Below are 13,906 nucleotides of genomic sequence, written 5' to 3'. Positions count from 1 at the left end.
AGGGATGAAACAAACAAAAACCCTCATTTTGATCGTTCGAATACAAAAAAAAGGCACCAGTTTCCAGGGTGAATCTAATACGCGTAAGGAGATTGCAAATCATGGATTCAAAACAACAAAAAAGTTCTCATGGAAACTGGTATTTGTATCTAAATTAGAATGAAAATGAAAGATAATCTCAAAATGAACACAAAAACTAATTGAGAATATTACAAACATTAAACAACTAGTGTGGAGACTGGAACCAGTGGAAACAACGAAAAACACAACAATCAATAATAAACACACATACACACGTGAAGCTAGCACCACCACCACCAAAGAAACGATTACACAAACACACGGACCATCAATAACCAAGGCATATTATAAGTGCATCGGGGAACAAGTTTAACTAATACAACTAGTTTTCTACTCAAACATCTAGGTAACTATATAGTCAACCGACTCGGTATCAACAAACATATAGAATCAGTACAAGCCATAACCACTTTGTTTGTAGGGAAATTAACTATAATCATAATTGGAAATTGATTTTTAATCGAAAAATATACCCTCATCGCTTTCGCAGATTGAAAAAGGTGAAGAATAGTAGAGATTTACCAAAGGATTATGAACATAGGAGATAAAAAAAAATGTATAAAACAATTACATTGACCATGCAAGGATCGTTACCATCCGATTGTCAGCAGCTTTTTGGTTACAAATTTGGCAAACAGTTATCGTGTTTTGTTAACAGTTTGTCAGTATTTCACATGAAAATTCTGTGCCATTCCAAACCACCATTCAAGGGAGCAGAAAACAAAAACGTTGTCCAGAAGATAGCATTCTCAGCGTCGTCTTGATATGGTGTTTGTGGTGTTTAGTCCTAGGGTGGTTTTGTCGATTTTGTAGAGATTAGTCCCAGCACTGCCTATTGGTCAAACTCTTTGAGAAGATATGGACGCGTATCATTTTACATTTCTCTCAACACGTGTTCTGGAGCGATTGCATTCATGATTGCTTCAGATTCAGACAGAAAATCCTACATCCCGTATATCATACACGACTCAAACTCATGTTTTTAGTTCCTAATTTTGCGCTAAATTCCGCCATTGCTATTTATCTACAAATGGTTTCCATTCCATTTCATTTTTTAATGTTAGCGCATGTAAAAAACAGGTGAAATACCGTATTAATATGAGAAATGTTCTTCTTCTGCTTCCATTTCGTTACATGAATGATACTTCAATGCAAACCGTTAGCTAAGCGAAACCCAAATGGAGAAGCTTATGTATGGCGAGCAACGAGTTGTAGATCGAGCTCACGATCAAGTGTCTATTATTTACACGTATATCCTCTTGGGGCTTCTCAGCGTTATGAGAAGGTAGTTATTGGTTTTGTTGTGTTTTTGGTTGCAATGACTTTAAATTTGTCTAAAGATGGATTTAGCTGTGACCCTAGCATAGATGTATTTTTTTTTAAACATGATAAAGAACTGGCCCAAGACCACAAAATGATACACACATACGCGCACAAACATACCGCTTCCAAATACTTTCTTAGCAAGTGAGCAAAACTGTGACCAAATCCTTTACATGATTTTGCCGTAACACCACGCCGTGTGCACTGGTGTGTATGTGTTTGTATGCGCATCGTTTGCTGATGAGCGCACTCGTATCAGCTATCATTGTTAGATAATATTTTATCCGAAATTTCCCGATTGATGCACGGACGAGTACGAAGTAGCGAACGAACGAACGGATGGATTTGTGATGCATTGTGATTCGTTAGGCTGTTTTCAAGACGAAAGTTGACGAAAATGGCCGTATGCTAAGCAAAAACTTACCTTTTTTTTTTGCAAAAGAAGAGTATTTTTCTACTGAGACCATTAGGGTGGTGAACAAACATTTGTCGCCAGTCTGGGAGTCGACGATCAAACACAAAAACCCGAAATGGATCAGTCAAATGTGGTGGTGGTGGTTGTTGTTGTTGTTCTGGGTCAAACAGTCAGTTGGTCGATGGATGGTCGGGGGACATTGAGAGGTAGATGGGGTTTGGGCGGACCTGGAGAGGTGGGTATGACGAACAGCCAAAGGTATCATTTGAGAATACTATCATTGCCGTTGCCACTAGTCGTCGATGGCTGCGGTGGTGGTCCGGTGCCCGGTGGTCGTCCTCTAGCCGATACGATTCCGTCTCCGTTCACTAGTGTTGGCTGGGGGAAGGAGGAAGCAGGCAGTTGCAGTTGCTGCTGATGGGGCAGATACTGTGGTTGCTGGTGCTGCCGCGTGGTTGAAGCGATCGTAGACGGCTGTGATGACGACGGCGGTGTTGAAAGTGCCAGCGTGACAGTGCTACTAGCAATGTCACGATATAAACCACCCGGAACGGTTATTACCTTTACACCAGCCGCACGTTCACACTCGCCTCTGGCCGCCAGCCGATCCGCGTTAGCAACAACAGCACCGGCCCCAGCAACACAAGTATCCGACGACTTTGGCCCACGCTCATCTACTACTTGACCCAGAGTATTACTTCTTGCGTTAACCCCATCACCACCGTTCTGCGCAATCATTCCGGCCGCTACACCACTAACACCACTCCGGTCCATCGGTGGTGCTGGTTTGACCGGGCCGGATGGTATGATCTTGTTCAGGATTTTGTACACCGCAGGTTCCACTGGTTCCCGCGAGCAGGCATTTAGCGTTACCGTCCCGGTAGTGCCGCCGGTAGTACATTCGATCGTACCGGTCACGCTGTTGATTATGATAGTGGTAGTAACGTTAGTCGTATTAGCCTTGCCACCGGCAACCGATCCGAAAGACTGTGATGCCTGAGCGTTAAGGCTCACGGTGTTGAGAGAGGCTGTCGCTCCAGTGCCTGCATACCCGGACGATCCGTCCGCGAGCATCGTCTTGGTGCTCCTCGCGAGCTTTCCCTTTGGCCTCGGACCAACAACGCTCGGTGTGCCACCGATGAAGGATACTGTTGGCATCGTTGGTCTGATGGAAGCTTTAGCTGAAGCGCCAGCATCGCTACTAGTGAAGGAAGGACTGCCACCGCTGAGCATAGCTTCGGTAGTTGTGGCGGAGGTAGAGATAGTAGAGGTGATAGCACTAGTAGTGGTAGTAGTAGTAGTGGTAGTGAAGGTAGTAGTAGCCGCGATCAGGCGCGCAGTACCTTGGCCTATGGGACCCAATATACATACACAATACAACAGAGTTTATACATTGTTTGCCAAGTAGATTTTGAAAGGTTTTGCTTGCACTTGTGGAGCACATGTGGAACTGGCTGCATTCTGGCGATTGAAAGCGATGTTTTAGCCCTTCACGACACACAAACACAAGTTATGTCCGACAATCACAATCCCGCACACTCGTATCTGTTCGAGTGTCCTCTTTTCATTGTACCATTTACAAATCAACCGTCTAGCCATATGTTCGACAAAAAGCAACAAATGGTTATAGCTTCTCCAGGTAGGTAACCGGCAATGTCCTGAACCCACGAATTTCATGGCAAACATTTACGATTACGCGGAGAACAGCCGTTGTAGTTTTGTTGGGGTTGCTAATCTGGCAATTTGTCGATGCAATTTTTTAAAACGATACGATACTATTGATCAGTCAAACCGCGAAAGGATGGATTTACGATACGGCATTTTAATGGTGGCATCCAATGAGCAAAGGTGAGTTTCAATGGGATTTAAACAACAACTAACGAGTGCAACAGCAACCTCTACTGCAAACTACCAACAACTATCTAACAATTCAATTCAGCAAGGCACATGGCAATTGAGCGATGAGATGAAATAAAACCATAAAAAGATATTAATCGATGATGGCTCGGAGAAAAAAGCGTTGACGGCTGTAAAGCCCCAAAAAAATCTGATCTCAACGGAAAAAGCGAAATTGCTCGTGAGAAATATTAGTGAAACAGATCGAAAAGCGCAATTCTCTTGAAAGTGCCAACAACAGTGATCGTCACTGTTCACTCATTGTTCTGTACAAATCTTTCTCTGCATCACAGAGAGACGCAGAGATGGCCAGCAAGTGCGGTGGGTTTGCTTGATGTGGTTAGCATAGTACAAAGCCTAACACCTAAGCAATGCTCGTCAACATTTCACAAAGCACAGCACACAAACACACCGTACACATACGAAAAGGCGAAAGGACGAATACATACACAGGCACACACACATACAAATGGCCTACCTACTCCGAGGAAGAGAAGTCGAATGGGGTTGAACGAGCCTAATGGTGAAGGAGCTTGTAATCTGAACCGATCACTCCCCGCATAACCAACCAATAGCCGTTTTTGTACTACCGATAATACGTAGCACTAATGATAGGAGCCGTTCCTGCTGGAGCGTAATGGTAAAATCGAAATAATATTTTAAATAAATAAGAAACACGCGCTTCTCCAGCTGCCCAGCAAGCTTTTGCAGCGAAACAGGAACTTTTGCCAAAAAGGAAAAACCCCAAAACATTCAAGCCAAAAATCATTCTCTTCGAGCCACGTTTGCAGAGGATTCGATTCGTTTCTCCGTTCGTTTCTCTCTCTCTGCAAATATCCTGCACGGTTGTTTATCAAATCGAGCAAATGTTTGGGGCGTGAGCCAACAAGGAACAGATGTTAAAAGGATTAATGATCGAGCATAGAGATGAAAGTTGGAGAATAAAGTTACTAGCAAATACAGGCCATTAGAAAGAACAAGAACATTCACGGTAAGGTAAACTGACGGACATATGGAGCAAGCAATCGGCGGGAGAACTAGCAGCAGGCCGTACATAAGATTAATTGGTTTCCAAACATATGAAGAAACAATCATCCGAAACACGGTGAACCTTCCATGAAATATGGGAAGCAATGATAAAGTTACGAGGTACGTTAAAGGGATTAGATTAGAGGAGATGTACACTAGTTCATCAAACCGAAGATACTACAACAATTAAGAGGAAAATTAAAGAAACATAAAAGCTCTAGAGCATCCCGGGCTCATCCACAACCCAATAGCGGCATCAGCGAAACAGCGATTAGCTATCTTGCTTGAACCAAAAAGGCTTACCGTCAACGTCATTGCGCGAATGCTGATGATGCCGCATGTGCAGCTGATGATGGTGCAACTGATGATGATGGTGATGATGCCGCCCATCGTCGACCACTGCCGACAGGGAATTGATTTCCGGACTCATTACCAACGGCGGTACGACCACTAAGCCACCACCGCGACCACCAACTATTGCTCCTGTGGTAGCAGCAGCTGCGCCACTACTACTACGTGCTACGTGTAACAAATCCGGATTGTTCATGAGCATCGTATCGGAACAATCGGCGACGACACCGGCCTGTGAGGATGTATACATCATCTTTGGAGGCCGAGTACCAGCCGGATGTTCTACGATCGGCGAGGTACGCTTCAGTGCCATCGACGATGAGGACGACGATGAAGACGACGAAGATGAAGATGAGGCGTATTCTGGTAGGGGAGAAACAAAGTGTCAGTAAAACAGTCCATACACACCATTGATCGATATCGATACATACTTTCAGACTTAATGTGTGCGGTTTGTACTATCTGAAGGCTTCCCCCGTGGATATTGCTATTATTGTGGCTGCTGCTGCTGCCGCTACTGTTGCTAAGGTTTACGGAAGTACCATGATGAGTACCGAGATCCCGTCGATGACGTTCCTCGTCCTCTTCCTTGATCTTCAACGTAGCTATTACACGCGCCTGTAGCGATGCTGCCAACCCTATTGACAAAAATACATTTGTTAAACATTCAATCATGGAATCCGTTAAAAAAAAAAGTTTTACCTTCCAGTGGAGGACCCCCATTAAGCCGATCCATGCGGGCTTCGTCCATTAGCAGCATATCGCGGGATCGTTGCATCATACCCGGCTCCTGTGCCGCTGAAGATCCCCGGTGCAGATCCACCGGCTGCCCTCCACGATGTACCATCGCTGAACCCGGACCCATCCCGTGTTGATTGTGGTGCGACAGACCGATACTGGAAGAGGGTAACGATGATGGTGATGGAGATTGCACTGGATGCTGCAGGTGATGATGGTGCTGCTGCTGCTGCTGCTGCTGTTGGAGTTGCTGTTGTCGTTTGTTATGTGCTTCGTTGAAGTACGATTCCAGGTACGGTTTCATATCAGCACGCGGAAGCGCCATGTAAGGAATTGAAGGTTCATGTCTTGGTCCTCCTGATCCTTGCTGCTGATACACCACGCCAGTTCCCATGCGATCACCCGGAGCGCCTCCTCCGGAAGATGCGCCGGCGGCCGCTGAAGAATATTGCGCCGTCCCACGTGGCGAGATAGTCGCAGAGGAGACTAAGTTGGTTGCTCCAGGAACAGGTACTCCTGCTTTGGAATTTATTTTCGCACTGTAGCCCGTACCAGCTTGTGCGAGATTTTCACGTCCGTGCTGTTGATGCTGCATATGTATCGGAGATTTGCTTGCCTCTCCGACACTGCCCGGTCGCGAAATGGGGCTATAAGCACTCGGTGGTCCAACTGCCGCCCCACCATCCTCTAGTAGTCGAATCCCGACCCGTTCTGGTCTTTGTACATTCGTATTAATGACCGTATGGGCTGCATTCGTGCTGGTTGTTGATGCTGAAGTGCCTGCTGCACTTGCCGGACTCGGTTGTTGCTGGGCAGACATATTTATGGCAGCGTTAATAATCGATTGATTGGATATTTCCAGAGTTCGCTCAATTTCGCCATTCACCAGATCACCGATCGTCTTGACTGTGCCGACACCACCGTGCTGTTGCGTTCCAGCCGCTTGACTGCCGGAGGCTGGTGGATGCGTAAGTTTCTCCTGTGAAAGATGACGACGAAGCGCCATCTTAGCGGGCGAAACCTGCGTGTAATCGGGTTGCGAAGAGGTTGAACCGGGTCGCGAGTTGTTTCCTCCGCTGTGCTGCAACTGCTGCTGTCCCGGTGAATGGGTGACAAGGGGAATTGGTTGTTGTTGCACTGTGCCGGCACTATAACGGCCACTGGTACCGCTGCCCGAAGCATTCGCACTAGCTACCCCATAGTCCAGCGGTAGACTATCCAGCGAATTCGTGGACGAGCTGCGAGAGTGACTCTGCAGTCCGGAAGAAGGTCCCATTGCATCGATCGGTGGTGGGGGGTTGCTTCGTGAATCATAGCGAAAGTTGTCAGGAGCCTTAAACTCCATTTTACCACCATCACCAATCACCTGCGCTTGACCGCGATGATGATGATGAAGCAGATGATGATGCGGATGTACGGATTCGGAAGGTGCGATAATCCCGCCGGCTGCAGCATGACTTGCGTAGAGAAGTTGTGCACGTTCCCTTTCTCGCTCACGTTCCTGTTGCTGAAGGATCTGCTGATGCGTGCTAACGACTGAAGAACCCGGCGAGTGATGGCTCATCGGATGCATCGGGGGACCTCCTGCAACAGCTCCACCTTTCGAGTAGTACTTTGACGCGGACGACGAGGAACTCGGAGAGATTTTGTTCAATGCGCTCATGGAACCAGCGGATACCGCCGGTCCAGCGGAATGCATCTTGTACGGTGAAGTTGGCACTGGCGAGGAGGATGTCATGATAGCAGCGTTTGGATTGAGCTGATGCTGACCGCTCGTAATGACATTCAGCATTCCTTGTTGCGACTGATGGTGTTGCATTTGATGCTGATGATGCATGGCATGAGGATGAGTAACAGGAGAAGAGGGCGGATGATGCGGATGCATTTGCTGCGGCGCATGATGCTGCAGAAGATGTTGCGCTGAAGAGGCCGTTGGACTTGGATCTCTTCCACCGGAAATCGCCCGTGCAGACATATCGTGAGGAACTACCATCATCTGCGATCCATTCGGTCCCGTTACTACCGATGGTGGCTGGTGATGGCTGTTCGAGCCACCAGGTGAAGAGTGTAGGTAAACAGTGGTGGTTTTGCTCTGCCCTGGAGGACCTCCATAAACTCCCGAACCGGTCTTCGTTGGTGAACTATGCTGATCCACCTTCAGGGGTTGGTGACCACCGCTACCACGATGTTGCAATACTTCCCCACGTTGAGGCGGTAATTGTGAACCACTTCCGCTTGCAGGCGTTGTTGATTGCTGGGTCGTCGTCCCTGTAGTGTTTGTTTTCGGAGATCCCTGAAGCACTGAAGTAATAATGCTTTTCAGCCGGTCCTCGAAATTGACCACTTTATGTGAATCGTGTATCTTCCCGTTTCCTCGTCCACTACCACTCCCACTTTCTGTCGCGTGACGCTCATTGGATCCGGGCAAATAGCATTTCGGTAGAGATCCACCACTGGCAGGCGCTTGTGGTGCGATGGCTCCCACCGGAGGCCCTCCACTGGAGCTCCGATGATGATGTGCTTTGTTAATCGAAGCGGTAGATGCCGGTGCTGGCATAAGGGCTGCATCCGGATGATGTGGGTAATGGTGGTTACCATACTGCTGATGAGAAGATATACTACTCGTCGTAGCATGTGCCATGGATGATGCTGGTGGAGGAAGAACTGGTGCAGAGGCGGCCGACGTCGCTGGAGCAGCCGTTGGTAACGCCGAGGACGGCAAATGTTTGCCGCCGCCGCCACCAGCTTCTCCTCGTTCCTTCATTGCATTCTTTCCAGCTGCTAGTAACTTTCCGGCTTCGATTTGTCGCCCCGTTTCCAAGATTTTCTGAGCTAAAATCTCTGGATTGTTCTCCTCAATTTTCCCAATGTCCGGAATTTCGGGCCATTCTTGCGAACGCGTACGGTGTTCGCGTGATTTTCGCTGCGAGGTACGCGAGTTACCCGCATTCTGTTTCACATTCTGGCTGTTTGTGCTGTTAGTTATGGTCACCGATGGTAGCGGAGCAGCCACGGAAGCTGGGATGGCACGTGATATTGGATAGTTGTCACTTATCTTTCCGCTGGTTGGAACATCCGCGCCCGCTTGTAAATGATCTCTCTGTGGAACAAGTGCCGGGTCCCGTTCGCGTACTTCTGTCGCTCGAGCGACGGAGATAATCGTGGCCATGTTTGACGGAGCCAATGCCGAAGCCCCGCTAGATGCGGCCGTCAAAGTAACCGACGCCTTTCGTTCGTCAGTTAATTTTTCAATCAGATTCAACTCATTCTCCAGATTCGAGACTTGGGCATTGAGCTTCTTGCGCTGGGCAAGAGTGTTGGCGATTGCCTTCAGCACCACCTCGCTAGAGCTCGATGGCGTTAGCTCAAGATCTTCCGTTTTGATATACTGCTGGTGTGGATGCTGCTGCTGCTGCTCGGTCAGTTTCGCCACGTGTTGGACTACCAATCGCTTCTGTTCTTGCTCCATCATGTTCACCTGGTTCTGCAGCTTGGCTGCCATCACCTGCAACTCCTTGTGTCGTCCCACTATCTCCTTCGCCTTGCACAGCAGATCATTCTGGCTCGTCGTGCTAATGCCCAACTCATTCATGCGCGCCTTGAGAAGTGCTACACTATCATCGATTAGCACCTTGATCTGCTTCTCTAACTGCCCTGCTCGGTTCAAGAGCCACTGATTGCGCTCCTTCTCGCGTTCAATCTGTTGCTGAACGTTGTCCTTGTACGACGGTTTACGCATTGCTTCGATCGCCTTCATAAACTGAGATCTATAAAACAAGCAAATGGAATGGAAACGTGAGAAATGGGTCTTTTCTTAAAAACCAGCGTCAACTTACTTGTACAGGTCCAGGAGAATCTGCAGCGCGTACGGTGTTTCCGAAGGTGCCTCCGGAATGTCGAGCTCATTATGCTGCATATCACCAGCCAGTGAAGTTAGCAGCTGATCAACACAGCCGGGCGCCGGAGGTAGTCGTTTGCCGATCGCTTGCTCCGAGGTACTGAGCAGTGTTTCGTTGTGGAGCAGATCCAGCCCAGCAATATTGAGCGGTCTACGCTGCCGACCTTTCTTGACGCGTCCTCGCTTTTTACCACCAACCATCGCTGACACCCCTGCCATGGCTACTACCGTGCTGGCCGGAGGAGACAGCATCGATGGCGCACCAGCCGAAGCGGCGGCTGCAACGCTGGCTGCGGCGAGATCTGCTTTCTTTACTGGCGCCTTGTTTCGCGTAATCTTTCTTCGTTTCTTTGTTGCTACCGGTATGCGACCGTTACGCAGAACCGGCGAATTGTTGTTGTTGTTCTCCTCTTCCGACGCACTCGTCTTACCATCCTTACTGCTATTCCAACCGGCCCACAGTTTGCGCGAACCCAACGGACCACCGTCGGCATCACTGTCCGATGTGCTATCGTCATTCACGATATTCTTCTGATGATGGTGACTGTTATCCTTGCGCGAGCGAGAGGCTCGCGTTGTGTGTGATCCACTGCCTCCACCTCCACCCGTGCCGGCACTACCCTCATCCGTTCCCTTGGTTTTAAGCCGCTGAAAGTACCGTTCCAGCTTGGTGCGATCGATCACGTGCAGATAGTACGAGACAGGCTTCCCCGTCCAGGAGACTGATCCTTGCAACGGTGACATCTCCTTAACGTGCATTATCGTACCGATATCGCTCAGATTGCGATCCGTGATGCGAAAGTTCAACGGGCAGAAGCTTTTCGACGATACGATACGGGCTCCATCCTTTAGATCTGCGAACCGCTCCTTCAACTGATGGTCGACGTTCGGACCGAAGGCAAAGTTGTTCACAAACACAATCGTCGCTGCCGTGATTTTCTCCCGATGTTCATCAGCCAAAAAGTCGCCCTTGATCAGCTCATAATCGCCATATTTTTTGCCGAACCATCGCATCCACAGCTTGAATGTCGTGTTCATACCTTCGGCGTACTTCGACGGGACATCCGCCTTCTCGATGCCGAAGCACACCTTTACCGGTGTCGAAGCTGCCATCTGCAGCACCACCTGACCAACGCCGGAACCCAAATCGACAAACACATCGTCCGCACTGATGTCCACCTGATCGATCATCTGGCAGATCAGATCAAACGACGTTTCACCGTACACCTCCGGTGAGAAGGGCTCGTACTGATTCAGCTTCTCCGGTTCCACAACAGCCTGATTGTACACCTGTTGTATAATGTGCTTCAGCAGCCCCCGGGATGGATAGGTAAACCTCTGGTTCGATAGTGAAGTGCCTTTTTGCTGCAAAACACAAGGGTTCCAAAGATTAAAATCAGCCAAACCGCCAGTCTAGTCTGTCTGCATACTTACCAGGGCGGCCACACTGTCAATTGCTCGATTGAACCGATCACAGAGGTTCTTCATCGCATCGTAGTCGCCAGTGTCGAGCTTACTGAGATCGATCTCCTCGATCGCCGATTTGATCTCAGGCATATCCTCGCACACCCAGCGCACATTTTCGATCAGCTCGATGCCAGAATCGTGTCCTGTGCCGATCGAAAACGGCCAGTTATAGAGGAACGGTTCGGCACCGGCCGGCGATTGCAGTTTCAGCTCCTTATAGTTGGGTGTTGCCATTGTTGTGGCGTTCCTAGTGCTTCCTATTCACACTTTCCTCCCTTTCAGCCTCTCTCTCTCTCTCGCGCGCGCGCGCTTTCTCTCTCTAGATACACTGTGGTAATGATCAGAGGTAGAGGGGTTGGCCAAGATATAGTGACACCGGCTGAACAGATTATTGTAATGTGCGTACACTTGTGCCACTAAACGATTACTTTTATGCTTCCTTTTCTTAATTTTCACTTTACACCTCTTACTAACTTTCTTCAAACACGAGGGATACACTCGTCACAAAGCACAATACAGTTCTATGTTGTGATAAGATCAAGCCAAAACCTCTTTTTTCCACTTTTGCGCGATTCACGATTCGCTTGTCACGGAAATTATTACTTCACTTTTCTTCACAGCCATCGGCACTGTTCAACTCTTTATGCCTGCCTGCGGGTTGCAGCATTACCTCTGTGTTTCGCTCTTAATTGAGTTGAAAGGGACTGAAGATCGATCCAGTGTCGCAGCTTCTGCTGTTTCTCCCGATCAAGCGCTAATGTTACCGTCTGCTGATGTTTCGCAGGTTGTTTCGGCCAGTACACTCGACACGCCGACAGCTGATGTTCTATTATTTTGAATGTTGTTAATTTTCGGCCTTTACTCTGCTGTCGCTTTAGATGCCTCGGTTGCTGCTGCTGCTTCTTCTGAAGGTGAACCAATGTGCAGTGGTAGGAATGCATTGTTCTCGGTTTAAACGTGGATCGCTGCAAAAAAAATACAAAACAGAATTTATGTAAAAAAAACAATTGAAATTCGAAACGTTTCTGCAGAAAAAATGTTTATAAAGGGCAAAGATACACCTAAATTCCAAATATTCTTTCAAAAATTCATCTCACAAAAGCATCTCTGATCTCTACTAATATCAAAACCAACCTATTCTGCAACGAAAGCAACTTCAACCCCTCTCTGTTGTCTTGATATTAATCGTGACGGGGACCACTCTCCGTTAATCAGGTTTAAATAACCGACAGAAGCAAAAATAAAATAGCGAGGCAGTGCAATGAAAATGCACATAAGCGAATTGAGCTCTTTTCATTTCTAACATGGGAATCGCACTCCTACGATGCACAATATGCTCACATAGTGCCAATAGATTACTCAAATATTAATATTTACACCTTTAAGCACGTATCATTATTCAGCCCAAATAGCACGTGAGTAAAGGGAGGGGGTTTCGGGCTGAACCTTTTTCTCATTTCCATTTTCTGTGACCGCCACGCAATCACGCAACACCGCGACAATACACACGATCAACACCCCACGCGCGCACGGAAGGATGCGGTCAACGACCTTGAAATGTGCAAACAATCATAATTTATCGCAAACACAGCGCGTCGCTATCGTCTCCGGGCAAGCACGAGGTGCTTGGTGTGATATTGATTATATTGCACGAGTGTTTTATTTTCAACTGACCCAGAATATATCGGGCAGCCTTGGCAACTAGCGACGGTCATATTTCCAAACGTTGACCACTACTGCCACTGCCACTGCCACTGCCGCCACCATCACCACCCAACGTCGGCAGTTTATGGTTTCTGATTTTTCTTTTGTTCATGAGCGCAATGCTGAAGACTGGAGTTTTTCTACCGAGCAGTAAAAGTGATAATAAAACTCAGAAACAACCAACCAGCGAGTGATCGCACGGTGCACCGGTGCACGTGTTTCGTCTGAGGAGGAATTGATTAGCGGCTAGGCCACTGGAGATCGATGCTTCATCATCACGAGGGAGAAAGTGCTTTCTCGAGGTGCACTGGGGCGACCGTCATTACACATACACATGAGAGGATGGTGCTGTTGTGTTGTTTGGGAGCACACAAACACTACAGGTGAACAGGTGCAACTCGGTGAACTGCATCTCCAGCCGCTGGTCCCGGTCCGGCGAGCCGCCAGCGGTCCAGCTGCCAACAAAAACCCGCTGACGCTTTCGCTATCACTCTCGGTAAGCGCGACAACTCGAAATAGCTACATGAACTCTTACCAACCCAATAGAAACCCCTCCCTGGCGAGGCGAGGCGCGTCGGACATGTCCGATCTCTGCTAGACACCATCGTTCGTGCCCTGCCGTGGCATGCATTATCGATTTTTCAACCCGAGTCAACCACAGACCGACCAGCCAGACGGATGCGCCGAAAACATCATCATCAACATTGAGGAGCTTGATGATGATGTCCACTGCAATGTCGGCTATTACCGGTGGTCATTCGGACATCGGTCGTTTGCCATCACATGCTATGAGGCGACACATGAATAGATGATCAGTGTAGAGCAGGACAGTGGACGGTGCGTAGAGCGTGTGTTATGGCAACGTTTAATGCATTAAATCTAATTTTGGACTCGTTTTACGAGGCATACAATAGACCATTACAGTTATAGCTTCTCCTACTATGTTCTACCATATTAGGAGATCAGGAACCCATTCGTTTGAACTTTAAATATTGTGCAAGAAG

General features: G+C 48.1%; 1 protein-coding gene across 4 annotated transcripts in view; it reads right to left on the bottom strand.

The window, feature by feature from the left end:
* LOC126573146 (histone-lysine N-methyltransferase, H3 lysine-79 specific) overlaps positions 1 to 13,906 on the bottom strand; it is a 25,795-nt gene that overhangs the window by 2,109 nt on the left and 9,780 nt on the right. For 2 of the 4 annotated variants that reach the window (XM_050233037.1, XM_050233038.1), the window contains exons 3-7: positions 11,166 to 12,163; positions 9,670 to 11,096; positions 5,798 to 9,600; positions 5,527 to 5,733; positions 5,048 to 5,458 (exon numbers count right to left, since the gene is read on the bottom strand). In XM_050233037.1, coding sequence (XP_050088994.1) covers positions 5,048 to 5,458; positions 5,527 to 5,733; positions 5,798 to 9,600; positions 9,670 to 11,096; positions 11,166 to 11,432 — 6,115 coding nt within the window. In that variant the 5' untranslated portion in view covers positions 11,433 to 12,163. Of the gene's footprint in view, positions 1 to 1,837; positions 3,169 to 5,047; positions 5,459 to 5,526; positions 5,734 to 5,797; positions 9,601 to 9,669; positions 11,097 to 11,165; positions 12,164 to 13,234; positions 13,270 to 13,906 lie in introns of those variants that run through there. The other 2 variants (XM_050233039.1, XM_050233040.1) reach the window with 2 other exon arrangements.

Source organism: Anopheles aquasalis, chromosome 2, assembly GCF_943734665.1.
Source record: "Anopheles aquasalis chromosome 2, idAnoAquaMG_Q_19, whole genome shotgun sequence".
Lineage (NCBI taxonomy): Eukaryota > Metazoa > Arthropoda > Insecta > Diptera > Culicidae > Anopheles > Anopheles aquasalis.
This window is presented reverse-complemented; position numbering and strand designations above follow the sequence as displayed.